Source organism: Hyaena hyaena, unplaced genomic scaffold (assembly GCF_003009895.1).
Source record: "Hyaena hyaena isolate Hyena2069 unplaced genomic scaffold, ASM300989v1 scaffold_341, whole genome shotgun sequence".
NCBI classification, from domain to species: domain Eukaryota; kingdom Metazoa; phylum Chordata; class Mammalia; order Carnivora; family Hyaenidae; genus Hyaena; species Hyaena hyaena.
In genome coordinates, this window is record NW_024080973.1 from 1,059,964 (window position 1) to 1,075,199 (window position 15,236).

A 15,236-nucleotide genomic window follows, 5' to 3' on the forward strand; every position below is an offset into this window, starting at 1 on the left:
GTGTGTGTATTTTAGCCTATTTGGATACTTCTCTTTAATCTTTTCTCACAGTATTAAAATACATGGCTTACAAAGCTTTACTTAAAAGTAAAAGTCATCTAAGCTCTTTGTCTAATTATACAGAATTTCAGAGACTATGTCCAAGTTAAAGCACATTTCTGTATTCTAGGCTGTGAAATGTCAAAAAGGAAGAAACTCAGCAATTTCCATGAGTGTTCGGGAAACTAAAAGGAAAGCTTATTGACTTGATATACCATAAAATTTGAAACATCACTTCCGTAGACTGTGCACTTTGAGGATGTTAGTCTAGATTTCCTAAAGCCTAAAGCACTCACTGGTGTGCAACGATGAAATACGCTATGACATGCATATCACAGGTTTCCATGAGTGCACATCCCCGATTTCCCAAGCCCCAAAGACGACCAATAATAAACGCTTACTGAGTTCTTTCTATGGATAAGCATTGGTATGAGCAAAGATACGTAAGCCAGTGTCCCTTTCTTCCAGGAAATCTGCCATAAAGATAGGGGGTTATTTCCTATATTATACCTATTCTTTAGGTTTCCACTATTCAAGTTACTGGTTTCCAGGTAAATAGTTTTAAATGCCTTATAATGCCTCTAATCCTTACTACTTCGGAGGGAGGAGCTATTCCCATTTAACAGGTGAGAAGACCAAGACACACAAAGATTAAGTCATTTGCCTAAAATCACAAAGCTAGGAAGTGGGAAAGCCAGGTCCAGAATACAGTTCCACCAGTCTGCAGAGACTGTGCTGTTTAACCACTACGTTCTACGCCCCCACCCCCACCCCCAAACACAGGTTGTAACGAACAAAGTAACAGCCACAGGCAGTAGGCAGTACAGTGACTCTGCGGAAACCCACACTACCTAGAGCTCGAAGAAGTAGAGATGGCTCCCTGGAATGAGCAGTACTTGATCGGAGTCCCCAAAGACAGGAAGGCAGCATCAGGAGAGAGTGGCCCCCAGAGTAGGCATTGTTCCGTCCTGGGTACAAATATGGCTTGGAGGTCCCTGAGTCCTCTTCTATAAACGATCGGGACACGCGGCCCAACCCGCAAGAATGAATTTGACAATATTTTATAATTAGAACGAAATCTGAGCAATTCAACGCGAGGAAGGCATGGTCTCTTCCTTATCATTACTGGTGCTCTCCTCTCCCACCTTTCGGCAAGAATTTTGAAAAGGAGTAAGGAAAAAAAAAATCAGTCCCTGAATTAAACCTAAGAGGACAATGAACTACTTAAAAAAAAAACCCTCACAGCACTCACTGAAGAGGAAAATGTCTCTGGGTTAAGAAACTGGGCCAAACTTAAAGAAGTAATTGTGTCACGGGTGTGGAGCTCAATTTCAATTTATAAGTGGAAAAAAAGCCATCAAAAATAGATGACAGGGGAATAAGAATGAAATCTGATGAATTCATGAAGGAAGCGAATCAGGAAGCCTTGACTTTTACAGTTTATTCATGCTTGGAATCAAAACATTTATAGATTTTCCCCCCTCAGATAATGCACAACAAACAAACAAGTCAAGAAAACACAATAATGCACAACAAACAAACAAGCAAGTCAAGAAAAATTTATCTGGCCTTGTTTTTTCCCCCAGACTATTATCATATATAGGGAAAGACATTTCTCGGAAAATGCTTAAAAACAACTGGTCACTAAGAAAGAGAGGAGGATGACCTGTGCTTTGGCTCCTCTTTATCCTCAAGGATCTGAAAGGACCCCATGTCTTTCTTCAGCCATGTGGCTGACTCCAATTTGGCTCCTGCAACTCTACGGGATTTCCACCCCACCACTCCGAGGCAAGGGCTCGTAGGGAGAGCGCCTGTAATGTACCTGTAATGTACCTGTAATGTTACCAAATCAGCGCTCAGCGATCAGTCTTCCTCTTACTTGTCAGATCAGCTGCAATGGACACACCAGATCACTCCATCGTCTTTCACACATTGTCTTCACCCGAGTTTCTAGGACACCATATTGTCTGGGTTTTCCTACCTTCTTGGTTGCTCCTCCTCATTCCTCTTCCTGGCCCCTCAACATTACAGAGTGCCCCAGCATTCAGTTCTCTCCCTTCTATTCTTGGCACGCGTTCATGTGACTGACCCTGGCACTGGTGGTAGAGTGGTGAGCATGGCTGCCTTCCATGGGATGGACTCTTCGGGGTCTCAAGTGTGCTCTTGATTTTAAATGCCATCCACAGGCAGATGACTCCCAAGTGTGTATTTCCAGCCCAGCTCCCTCTCGTGAACTGCAAACTCAGATACCTAATGGCTCACCTGACAGCTCCACTTGAGTGTCTAGTAAGGATCATTTGCTTAACACCCGAAACGGAGATGCTTATGCCCCCCCTCACCCCCCCGCCTCCACGAACCCAGCCAAAAAAGAAAAAAAATCTGACTGTGCTCATAGATTCCCACATCTCACACGATGGCAGCTCTATTCTCCCAGTTCCTCAGGCCCCAGACCCAGAAAATTATCATTTTCTCTCTGTCAGGGCCATCTTAAATCTGTTGGTTCTACCTTCAAAATACAGAGTTTAACCACATCTCCCCACCCCACTGCTACCACCTTCAACCAGGCCATCTCTATCTCTTACTGGATGGCCGGAAAGCCTCCTGACTGGTACCCCTGCTTCTACGCCTGCCTCTCAAAGTCAACACAGCAAGAGTGGCCCTTTTAAAACTTAAGGAGTCATCATGTCACTTGTATGTGCTAAGGTCCACAATGGCTCTCCATCTCTCAAAACCAAAGCCAATGTTCTTCCATGGTGCATGAGACCTTATGCCATCTACATGTGCAACAATCCCTCCTCCTGCCCACCTCTCTAAGCCCCTGAGGATATTTCCCTTCAATAACTCTGCTCCAGCCGCCCCAACCTCCTGACTGCCCCTCACTCTATGTATTATGTATTCCCCTTCCCTCTATCTTGTTAGAATGTAAAAAGAATGTGTGCTCTACATGGGCGTGCATCTCAGTCTCATCCACTGATGTATTCTAAATGATTAGCCAGTGTGAAGCACGTAATAGATGCTCAACTCAAAATTACTCAAAAAGTCAATTGCTAGTCTCTTAGCAAACTATAAAGAGTTCAGCCACATGACTGGATTCCTTTCTTTTAAAAATAGTCTGTGCCATTTGTGCATCCATTTATCCATCCATTAATCATCTGTTCAATGTAAGCTTCGGCAACTATAATGTGCTATTCACGGGTAGTAAGGACAGAAATCTAAGGCTGAGGTTTTGTCTACGCACATGGCAGAGAGATAAGAAACCAGTCAAATACAAAGCAACCTGTTAATGGACTTTATAGAAGGAAACACCGGGTAGAACAGGATCAGAGAAGAAAGCCGTCTAACTGACCAGGGCTGGAGGGGCAGGGGCCATCAGGAAAAGCTTTCCAGAACATGTACCTCTTGGCCTAAGTTTTGGAGTTAATGAAAGAAGGTTGGCAGAGGCCACAGAAGAAGGGAGAAAGAGCCATTTTCAGCAGAGGACACAGCTTCCCGCAACACAGGCAGAATACAGGAGCACGAAGCCCTGGGGAACCTTAGGCAGCTCCGTGTAGCCAAGGGTCCTGGAATTCGGGGGGCATGTGGAGGTGGGGAGGTCTGCTTTCACTCACGCTGCCTAATGTGATTTAATTCTGTAGTTGGAGGGTAGCATTTCATGTGGCATTTCAGAAATACCTGGGAGTAAGTAGTGTGGTAAAACGGGGCCCTGAGGAAGACTTTGTAGATGGGTATAGAATTTTAATTCAGAGTTAGAAACCTAGTATAAATTGGCATGGTAAAGAGCTGTAAGAACTTTAATTCTTGACTCAAAGAAACCGGACAAGGATCATTATTATCATTAGAATTTCCTATTTTTTTTCAGAAGGATCAAAAGAAGAGAACATTCAAGAAAGATGCTCGAAAAATTTCATAAACCCCATCCTGATTGAACTCCAAATCCCCAAAGGAGTGGAGCACAGGGCCAGCAAAGTCCACGAAGAAAACCACAGTGAATGTCACTCTTCAGGCAACAAGGAGCTCCCAACGGCCCAAGGCAGGACTCACGTGCCAAAGGAAATACCCCACCTCTCCATCATCTTCTACTTGCATTCCCTCCCGAACATCCCATATTTTCCCTTTCAGAGGATATCAACACTCAACAGCCACTTGGCATTCTAGACTTCCCATAATCCCTTTGGCACTGCAACAGTAAAACTGTTCTTTCTCCTTAAAGCAAGGGGGAGGGATTGCCTGAATCACAGGAACGGTTACCTCAACCAACCACTCTCCTTTCGGAGGGCACAAAAGATCTTTCTCAATTGTCTTCTTTCACAACATGCCTCGCTGGCCAAGCCCGAGATGTTAGTTTGGCCTGGAAGACCACTGCAGGCAACTGGAAAAAACCAGAGCATCCCTGGCATTGGTACAGAACTGAACTTTCGCAGGTCAATAAAAGCAATTAGGTTCTCTCTGTTTTCTAGTTTCAGGCACAGAGCCTTAGATTTTTTTTGTTCATGAGTGAGTTTCACACCTCATAAAACAGAAAAATATCTCAGGCAGAAAGAGATCCTAGTATAAGAAGTTTACCTACTTCTCTTGAAGGGTAGCGCTTGGTAACAGGAGGGGGAATGAGAGGAAATCTACAACGGGAAGTTAGCTACATATGGCTCCAAGCATATGATGAAGGATCATAAAGTAGGTCAGGCGTGTGTGTGTCCGTACGTGTGAACGGGCGCATGTGTGTGTACATTAGGTTGGACGTACACAAAACTTGAGTATATGGCGTTACCTGTCTCAACTCTCTGTTATACAATTATCTTCACAAACAAGCTGTCGGACTAAAAGTTACTTCTGAAGTGATTTTTAAAGATCTGTTGAACTTCTAAAATGGTAAGTAACCCCTTGGAACAAACTGTGCCCTTCGATGGTTTGTTTCAAAACGTTTAGCGGCACCTGGGGGGCTCAGTTGGTTGGGCGTCCGACTTCGGTTTGGGTCACGATCTCGCGGTTTGTGAGTTCAAGCCCCTGCGCCAGGCTTTGTGCTGACAGCTTGGAGCCTGGAGCCTGCTTCAGATTCTGTGTCTACCTCTCTCTCTGCCGCTCCTCCACTCAGGCTCTGTCTCTGTCTCTCTCTCTCTCAAAAATAAACATTAAAAAAAAATCGAAGTTTCTAATTTAGGGACATGACACCGTGAAACAGGAAGTCTAAGCACAAATTCTAAAATGTATTGAAAGGGAAGTTTTCCTTTTGGGGTCCTTTCATTTAGCTGGGATTTTCTAGGAGGCAAAGTTAAGAAAAACAATAAAGTTTCTCAGAGATTGCTCAATTGTTCTGAATTTAAATCTGCCCTCTGGGGAGAGTTCTTGTAGAGAAAGCGGGCAAGCTTGCTATTAGGCAATAAAAGGTTTTGGATCCTTCTTTAAATCCTGCTGTTACTTTTCCTCTAAAAAAAAAAGGTACACTTCCCCCCATTCAGTAGGTTGCCTTGTCATTTTGTTGACAGTTTCTTTCCCTGTGCAACAGCTTTTTATTTCGGTGTGGTCCTAATAGTTTATTTCTGCTTTTGTTTCCCCTGACTGAGGACACACAGAAAAACGTTCCTACGGCCCTCCAATGTCTAGGACGACTGCATGTGGTGCCTTCTAGGAGTTTTACGGTTTGCAAACGATCGATCTGATAAGGGGTCAATATTCAAAATACATAAAGAACTTATACAACTCGATGCCAAAATAACCTATAATCTGATTTAAAAATGGGCAGAGGATAGACCTTTTCCCAAAGCCGACATAGTCATGGCCAACAGACACATAAAAAGATGCTCAACATCACTAATTTATCAGAGGAAAGTAAACCCAAAACCATGATGAGGTATCACCTCAACAGAACGGCGACACTCGAAAAGACGAGAAACAGCGGTGGTGAGGACGTGGAGAAGAAGGGAGCCCAGTGCGCTGTGGCTAGGAAGGCAAACTGGGGCGGCCACTGAAGAAAACAGTACAGAGACTCATCAAACATTTAAAGTCAGAATTATAATTCAGTAATTCCACTATTGTTTCTACCCCAAGAAAACAAAAACACTAATTTAAAAGGATGTATGTACCCCTATGTTTACTGCAGCATTATTTCCAAAAGTCAAGACAAGGAAACAACCCCAGTGTCCACGTGGGGACAGAAGCGTGGGTGAGGAAGATGTGGTGTGCACAGTGGAACATCACTCAGCCACACAAATGAATGCGATCTTGCATCCGCAACATGGACCGACCTAGAGGGCATAATACTAAGTGAAGTAAGTCAGAGAAAAGTAACACATGGTTTCACTCATGTATGTTACATAAGAAACAAAACACACAAAAAGCAGGAAACAAAAACAAAAAAACCCAGATTCTTAAATACAAAGAACAAACTGGTGGTTGCCAGAAAGGAGGTGGGTGGGGGATGGATGAGATAGGGGAAGGGGATTAAGAGCACACTAATCTTGATGAACACTAATGTATAGACTGGCTGAATCATATTGTATACCTGAAACTACTATAGCACTGTATGTTAATTATACTTCCATTTACAAAAGGATAAAATATACATTTTTAACTTACAGGGCCAATTTTGGGGAGGGAGAGGGAGGGTCAAATGGTCTTGTTTTTGTTTCCCTAGGAAGATAATCTAAGGACAACCAAAGATACTATATCGCTCAAATATAATACAGCATATATACATATATATGGAGAGAGAAAATGTGTGTGTGTGTGCGCGCGCGCGCGCGTTAAGAAGATAGTATAAAATATATTTGTGGTTTGGGATTTCTTATTTCAAATAACAAACCAGTTTAAAAATATGCAAACCATTTCTTTTTATACTAATTTACTTTTACCTATTACTAAGGAAAATAATTCTCAGAGCTTCCTCTAATCTGACAACAATGTCTAAGGCCATCACTTTACATAAACACACCATGTGATTCAACACAGAAGTGACGCACTAGCAAACTGGACAGTGTGCTTTATCTCAAATAAGGAGAAATTCTGTACGTAAGAAAAAGACAAAGAAGACCTAAATTCAAAAGGAACAAAAAAGCAACAGAGGCTTGAGAAAATGTACTTGGTTTTCTCATCTCACGTATGAAACTTACAGAGTAGAGAGCACTGGAAATAGTGTCTCGGGGCTCAATTAAGTGTTCAACAAACATGAGTGCTGATTATTATTAATTATTGTTATAGGCAATGGCCCATGTGATCAGGCCACCTTCCACTTTCCCACTGGGGAAGGCAAGCAATCTTGAAGGGATCACCATCTTGTGAAAATCTTTGCTGTAGAGGATGACAGCCCTGTTTCACAGGGGGAACATGCTGAAAAAAAAGTGCTCAAGATTTCTCAGATCCAGAAGCAAGAGAAGGTAATTACAGAGCATCAGCGTTTCTCATCTGTAAAGGAAGGGCTATCACCTAAAAGAGAGAGATAAGGCTTGTTCTGCCTTTTTGAGAGAGACAGCCTTGAACTGAATGGTGAAAGCTACAAAGAGCATGTCGGTTTCAAGAAAGCCTCTCCAACATGGAAAACACTCCGCTCATAAAACCATAGGCTGCCCGTGATAGAGAGCGTTCTGTCACCAGTGTGAACGCAGGGGTTTGGCCAGGCTAGGGCACGCTGCCCTAGCACATCCTCGCTAGTAACAACCAGGACAGCCACACAGCCATGGGGACAGTGGCAGCTGACGCTTCTACAGAAACTGCCAAGCACTGCTCGACTGTGATACGTGGACCCATTTAATTCTCACCCCTGCCACTGGGCTCCACAGTCCGTGCTCTTAACCACGACTACACGCTGCCTCCCTCCCACATGTAGAAACCTGAGCATGTTTTTTAACCCCTCTGGGCCTCTACTTCCTCTTTTGTAAAACGAGGATAATAGCATTTATCTCAGAAGACGGTGGTAAGGAGTAAATGAAACAGATTTGTTTAGTACCTAGAACACTGCCTGACACGTAGTGAGTACCTCATATACAACTTATATAAGTCATTTTAGCATTTAGGAAAATTTTTTACTTGGATGGCAAGTTAGGGAAGGCATAAAGAACTGGCTTGTCTACACTGGGCAATGTGACATTATTATTATCACTTTTTAATAAGTTCAACTCAAGACTTGCTCATTTAGGATCGATTCTCTAACAAAACAAAATTAGTCTTGAAAAGTACGGGCAAAGCTGAAGCCAGAGTTCTGCAGTAAGGTCCGATTCTCTATGTACTCAGCCATGGCTGACCGGAGGGCCTTGAATACGGGGGCCCTGTCCGTCACCCACTGCGGACTTCTCTTCCCATCCTCAAGGCCCTGGCCGGCAATTCAGCTACACTTTTAGCAGGATCTTTAACTGCTTCATACACTGGACTCAACCTAGATCTGCTTAACCAATTCTCAAACCCAGGTCAATCCAATCCATTCTTTTGCACCTGCCATCCAACATAAACCTTCCTCTCGACCTTAAGTTACTGCTTTCTGGAATTTCACACAGGCAACATTACATCTTTCCTTTGCTCAAGCTTCTGAATCTACTCCCGCCCACCCCTGAATATCCTAGACTACCTGATAATTGAAAAATAGAAGCAATGAGATACAACCCCTTTCTGCTTTTCATATACTTTCTTCCACACCGATAAACTTCTGCAACAGCAAAATCAATTCAACATGTGCTGATGTCTTTGTCTAGCCTTTCTGCTCTTCTTTCTGCTTTCAAAGAGAAAAAAAGTGCCTCCAGACCTCCGTTCTCAGGCCAACTCTTTCTTCTATTCGCTGATGCTACTCAGGAAATAAAATTTACACAGTCTTCCTTGGTTTGTTGTTCTGGCAACTATTTCTGTCTCCCACCTCTCTCTTGGACCTTCGAACTTTCCTACTCCTCTATAACCATGGCCATAAGAAAAAAAAATTCGTAGTTCTGTTTCCCTAAGCTTGACACGTTCCCCACTTTATTGCCAAACATCTAAGAGTGGTGTCTTGCTGTAGGTACGTGTGACCAGCTGAACTAATAGAATAAATGTGAATCAGTGGAAGGAAACTTGATACAGATTATTCTTGATTGCAATCCATCTTTTTTAAGTGTGCTTAAAGGTTCTGACATCCGGCATCTGCATCTTTGGTGACCATTCATTATTTTTTCCATTTTCATTTATTTTTCACAAAGATAATAAAGGGAAATATACCACAAAAGTTTGTTCTATAGGACTGAACTCTAGCTAAATGTTGATACGTGCTTTGGGACTTCAAGCACCAAGTTTATAGCTTAGCAATCCTAATACCTTAAAAATGTTTCTTGCAGGATAATTCTTACATGAGCTAAGCCCTTACATTGTACAAAGTAGTGACTGAACTTATGAAGAAAAACATGATAATGTAAATGGCCTACAGAAGTTCTTAGAGCCTCATCTGATTTAAAATTTACCACCTATACAAAAAAATAATCTTACAGAAATAAAGGTCTCCCTATGCTTTCAGAAAAAAGGATCTGGCTAAACGACCATAAAATAGCAGAGAAGATGATGTATTTAACAAAAAGAAAGCATACCAGTGAGAATGGGGTACAGAAAACAAGGGGAGCGGAGAGGCAAGGGTCAGATCCCCTAGGGCCTCCTAGGCCAGAATTAACACATTGTGGTACACCATGCACACAAAAGGAAGCAAATGAAAAGCTTTAAGCCAGGAGATGGGAGGATCAGATATGCAATTTTAAAAGGATTACAGTAGTTTCCGTATGGAGAATGAATGGACAGTGAGTGCGACAGGGGCAAGTAGGAATTCGGAGGCTCCTTTGGAAGTCTAAGAGGGAAATGATGGAAGCCTAGGTCAGGGTGGCAGTAGAGAAAAAAAATAAGGTGACAGATTCGGGAAGAGAAAATCCATAAGACTTGGTGAAGCCAGGGGGAAGAAAGTAAGAGAGATGCCAATGACATGTTGACTTCCTGAATTTATATACATATATACAAGGAAACGAGGAGTAAAACGTCTTGTACAACATATACTGGATTAACAGAAATTACCTAGGAGAAGGGAAGATGAATTTTACATAGTAAAAGGCAGACTTTCATTTTTTTTTACTACGTAGGTAACTGCATTGCTTAAATATTTTTATAATCAGCAGGTATACATTTCTTTCATAGTTAACATTAACATGCAATAAAAAGGAACAAAGCATTCACGTGGCTGAAAAGGACAGGAATGGCATTTTAAGGAGAAGGAATAATTCATCCAAAGGCACCAACACATGAAAGTACATGGCATATTTAAAGACTATCGAGTAGTCCAGTGTTTGCAGAGCGAGACGGATGCTTCCTGGGACAGGCTAAGCAGAGCTGTACAGCGGTTTTCCAGGATGACCACTTCATGAAGGACCTTACAGGCCAGGCTACAGAAAGCATTCCCTCAGCTGTGGGGAATGGGGAAGTATGTGAAGTTACCAAGCAGGAAGGTGAAAACAAATCAAGTTGAGAAAGATCACTAGAGGCAGTGTGAAGACTGGGTCAAAAGGGGGGTGAGAAAACGGGTGAAGAGATCACCTTAGGCTGGAACACAAGCTTAGTCAAGAGGCAACAGAAAAAGAGAAGTTTAAGATTCATTCCTGGACACAGGTCTTAAGTGATTAAGCTGGATGTGACAGGGAAAAGGGAAAATCAAAAATGCTTCTTAGGGTTTCTAGTTTAGAAACGCCGAGTGATGACACCCATGTAGGTAATTCAAGAAGAGGTTCAATGAGAAGATAATAAATTTTGTTTTGGAGATGCTGAGGTTAAAGAACTTCTGGAAGCAGGTTCAGGCACCTCACAGGAATTTGGATATATAGGTTTGAAAGTGAGGAACAAGGTCAAGACTGAAGCACGTGAACTAATCCCCAGAACAGAGAATTTTAAGCCTATGGACACAATCTTACCCTCGACACAATTTCATGGAATTCTTAAGGCAACTTTCAAACGCTTACCAGGTCCATTTATTCTCATAGTTGTCAAAATTCCACATGATCGTTCAAGTCTCTGTACGCGGTACTGTAAAGAAAGCCGGGGCTTTTTGTCTTGGTCTCTCTTTTATTTTCTCCCCTCCCCTTATGTCTGCCCTTCTTTCTATCTATCCAGTAAAGGAAGATATAGGAAGTATAATATAAAAACATTTGTTACTAAATGTTTCCATAGCTTGTCTTAGTCGTAAAAGGCAAAGGAAAGAACATTTCAGAATTCTACCTGAAACAAAACCTAAGTCAAGTCATGATTTACCTAGGTGACTCCCCACTGCTTTTTCTCTTGCAAGTCACTGACCCTGAATCCCAAGGTGGTTAACTCCAGCTGTAACTTTAACTACGGAGGTCAAGCAACTCCATGGTTCTGTCGTTGCTCACTGTCAGAAATCCAAGTCACACTGTACCTCTGTCTAACTGGTGATGGCCTAGTTTGGTGGGGAGGTGGGGAGGAAGGACCTGTTGGCAAGGAAACAGCTGCTTCCTTCCTGAGCCAGGGTAAACCAGGAAGGTGACAGATGGGCAGAGCAGAAAGGCAGCCAAGAGTAGTCGCTCTGACTCCTTGTTGGCAAGGATTTTCACTGAGGCACAATTGGATATTTTAAAGCATATCAATCACTGAGAGACTTTTATCTGCCCGGGGGCCCTGGTGAAGTCCAATGGGGCTTCCCACATTAGCTACGTCTGAAAAACTTTTCAGTTTGCAGTGGTGCAAAGAACCTGGTCTCAGCCTATGTACCCAGGGCTGAGACTGCAAGGCACTGGCCCATTTCACCTCAGGATTATACCCAGGAGAATGCACTTTCTGGTCTAAAACAAAAAACTCTTTTTTTTTTTTTTTTTTTTAACTTTTCTGTAGTGATATTTGCATGAGTAATTAGAATTTCTATTAAAATTTCATTAGAAAACGCTTTCCATAAATGTTTACTGTTATAATGCAATTTGTAAAAGATTTGTTGCAAGCTCTTAGATTTGGTTCTTTGTATCATTCCCCCTCCCCCCCACATGTGTACCCAGAAAATTAAATATTCAAGGATTCCTGGGTAAAAGAGACCACTGGACTGACATGTTATAACTAACATTTTTTTTTAAAAACTGCTGTAAATAGGTAAGTTATTCTTCAAATAGAAATTAGCAATCACTGACAAATAATATTAAAAATCAGTGTGGGCATGAAATATGGAATTTTAAAACATCAGTTTACTATGCTGATTAATTCAACATTTATATTTGCATCAGAACTTAATAATCCCATAAATAAATAGAGCTCTCAATTATTTTAAAAAATCAAGGGATAACATATGTATTTAAACATATTAGCAGCATAAAGACGTATGCTTCAACACACTCATTGGGAAAACGTCTGAAAATATCACTACACTGAATTCAAGGGCATCCGCAGGAACCTGACATAAAAGTTCTCTAGAATAACAACATCGCAGGAAATTCCAAAAAAAGGAAAAGGGTCGAATAGGAAATAGCCTCAAATTAATTGACAAAGTTCAGTGCTTGCTCCAACTTGATTTTCCTCTCCGTTGCAAAAAAAAAAAAAAATCAAAAACAAAAAACAAAAAAACAAAATAAAACCCAACAACAAACACCACCACCCTCTCGGGGATGGGTGGGGGAATCACTTAGATGAAAGTTCATCTACTGGAATAAATGGAGAGGCCGCTTGGGCAGGCGACACAGGCGAGTCGGTGGTAGTGCTGACTTTCGCTGGTGAATTACAGGAAGATCCCGCGCTGCTGCTGTTTCCATCAAGGGCATCAGAAGATACACACACACCAGAATCTGACAGCTGCGTAACGTCAGAAGAAAGCATGGTGGTGATGCCCTGGAAAAATCTCTTTGGCTGATACTCAGTTTCCATTTCACATTTTCTTTTCAATGGTCCAAGAACACTTGGTCTAATGCAATTGATGGGACTCTGGCTTCTCCGGGTGGTAAATCGAGTCGTTGGGCTGGGAATCGGACTTGGAGGCAATCCATTGCTACTCACAAAACTTTGCAAGGATGGTGAAAAACACTGCTTCCCAATCCCGCGGGTGGGGGACGGTGCTGGTGACACCGGAATGAAATCGATGCGCTTCGGGGAGGCGGACTTCTCCACGTCGTTGTCACTCAGGCTGAAACTTTCCTCCCAGGAGTGGCTTATCTGCATTGCGTTCTGCACCTCGCGCTCGTGGACCGTCTCTCGGTTGATCAAGTCCATGCCCTCCTCCTGCTTGATCTGGTGCAGGCGGCTGCTGTGCATGCGGACGGGGGAGGCCGGCAGCAGCAGGCCGTGGCGGTTCGGGAACGTTGTGCTATTCCGCCTGGCGCTCGGCGCCTCGGCCTGGAACACCGGCGAAGTGTCACTGAGGCCGTGGATCAGGGGGGCGCTGTTAGACCTCCGGAGGCCCCCGCCGGCGCTGGCGCCGCCGCCCTCCGCCGGGCTCCCGCCAGCACCCGGAGGCAGCTCCAGGTCTAGCTCCATCTTCTCCTGAGCCATGTCGGGGGCAGGGAGGCGGGGGCGGCGCTCAGAGACCTAGGACTCCCATTCCCCGCAGTCCAGGGCCAGGGCCGCCGCCGCCGCTGCCGCCGCGAATCTGTCAGCGGGCTCGCTCGTTTGCGCATGCGTGCCCCTTCGCGCAGGCGCCGCGAGCCTTCTCTCCCGGCGGCGCCTGCTTAGTGCGTAATAGCCTCCGCGCAGCCCTAGGGGGAGGGGCGAGGACTGGTGGGGCGACTCTTCAGCACGTTTCTTCCGCAATTAGCTATTGAGCTGCAAGCTCCAGGCTACGCGAGTTTACGAGGCTCCCATATTCCAGAGTGCGTGCTTATAAAACGAGAGATCTGAAAAGAGACGCCGTTGATAATAGGGGGCTGTGTGACGGGGAGCGGAGCTTGGCCTAACCAGGGAGGGCTTCCCTGGGGAAGGGACAATCTCCGGAGTTCCGAAGAGACAAAATGGGTGCAGGGTGGTGAACCGTCCAGGAAGTGGTACCAGCCTGGCGGCTGGCGGGAAGCAGGAGGGGAGGGAGGGAGCGTGGGCTGCGGTGGAGAGCGAGGGCCGGCCCGACAAGGCGTAGGGGACCAGGGCGGATTCTGGCCTTTATCCTGAGAACAATGAAAACTCCGGTTTTCAAGCAAGGGTAGGACAGCCGCTGCAAAGCTGCTGTCTGAAGTCCAGATGGTTGGGAGATTAGATACAGAAGAACGACCCGACCCGAGGGGAGGCAGTCCTCTAGGCCAGAGAAGCCGGTAGTTTGCAGTAAGGGCAGTGTGGGAGAGGAGATAGGAGAGAATGGTTAATGTAAGAGCTATTTAGGTTAGGGGGGAACCAACCTGTTTTATTTACATTCCTATTTCTAGCACAAGCATGTGTGCTCAGTAGTCTTCGTTCAGTAGGAGGGATTAAACGAAGGGAAAAGTAATAGGTCTTCACACTTTAAAATCACAGTCTTTAGGTTAACATGAACTGTGAGATCTCTTTAAAAATGGGTTTACATTTATTCCTCCATGTAGTCAGTTAAGTACTGTCTTGCATCCTTACTATGTACTAAGCACTGCTAGGAAAAAGGCCCTACTATGAAGTCCTTTAATTTCTACTGAAGGGAAGGAGATAGGTAAATAGGCTATTTTCAGGTAGCGATAAACCTCAGGAAAAAACACGATGGTGTGAGAAGGCACTACTACCGAGAGGGGGGCAATTAGTGCTAAGATCGAAATACAAGAAACCAGTTCGTGTCCACACCTGGGGGATGAATATTCTAAGCAGAGAAAACAGCAAAGCCCAAGGCAGACGTGAGTTTGGTGAGCTGGCAGGAAAAGATAAAACAGCAGCTGAAGCAGAAGGGGGAGTGGAATGAGGACGTACCAGAGTTTGGATCGCATCCTAAGTACAATGAAAAGCCCCCGGGGAGTTTAAGGCAGGAGAGTGGTCTGGTCTGGTTGCGGTTTTAAATATCGCTTTGGCTCAGTGGGAATTAGGCTGCAAGAGGGGAAAAGTGGAAGCAGAAAGGGGAGGAACCTATAGCAACAGTACAGATTACTGGACTAGGGCTGTGGCAGCAGAGAGAGGGAGGAGGAGATGGAACCAAGATCTGTTTGGGGAGTAGAAGTGAAAGGATACGCAGATGGATTAGATGTAGGTGAGGAGAGGAACAGACAATGCGAAGGCAAGCCCGTAGGTTTCTGACCCTGAGAGATGGTAGTCTCATTCATGTAGAGAAGAAACGCGTGTGTTTT

At 44.1% G+C, this 15,236-nt stretch overlaps 1 protein-coding gene across 1 annotated transcript in view; it reads right to left on the reverse strand.

Annotated features, from left to right (window-relative positions):
• PABIR1 (PP2A Aalpha (PPP2R1A) and B55A (PPP2R2A) interacting phosphatase regulator 1) overlaps positions 1-13,629 on the reverse strand; it is a 35,388-nt gene extending 21,759 nt beyond the window's left edge. Inside the window, exons 1-2 of the mRNA XM_039249526.1 lie at positions 11,266-13,629; positions 10,977-11,040 (exon numbers count right to left, since the gene is read on the reverse strand). Of these exons, the coding sequence (XP_039105457.1) occupies positions 12,637-13,500 (864 nt within the window). The 5' untranslated portion in view covers positions 13,501-13,629 and the 3' untranslated portion in view covers positions 10,977-11,040; positions 11,266-12,636. The remainder of the gene's footprint in view (positions 1-10,976; positions 11,041-11,265) is intronic.
• Between the last annotated feature and the right edge of the window lie 1,607 nt (positions 13,630-15,236).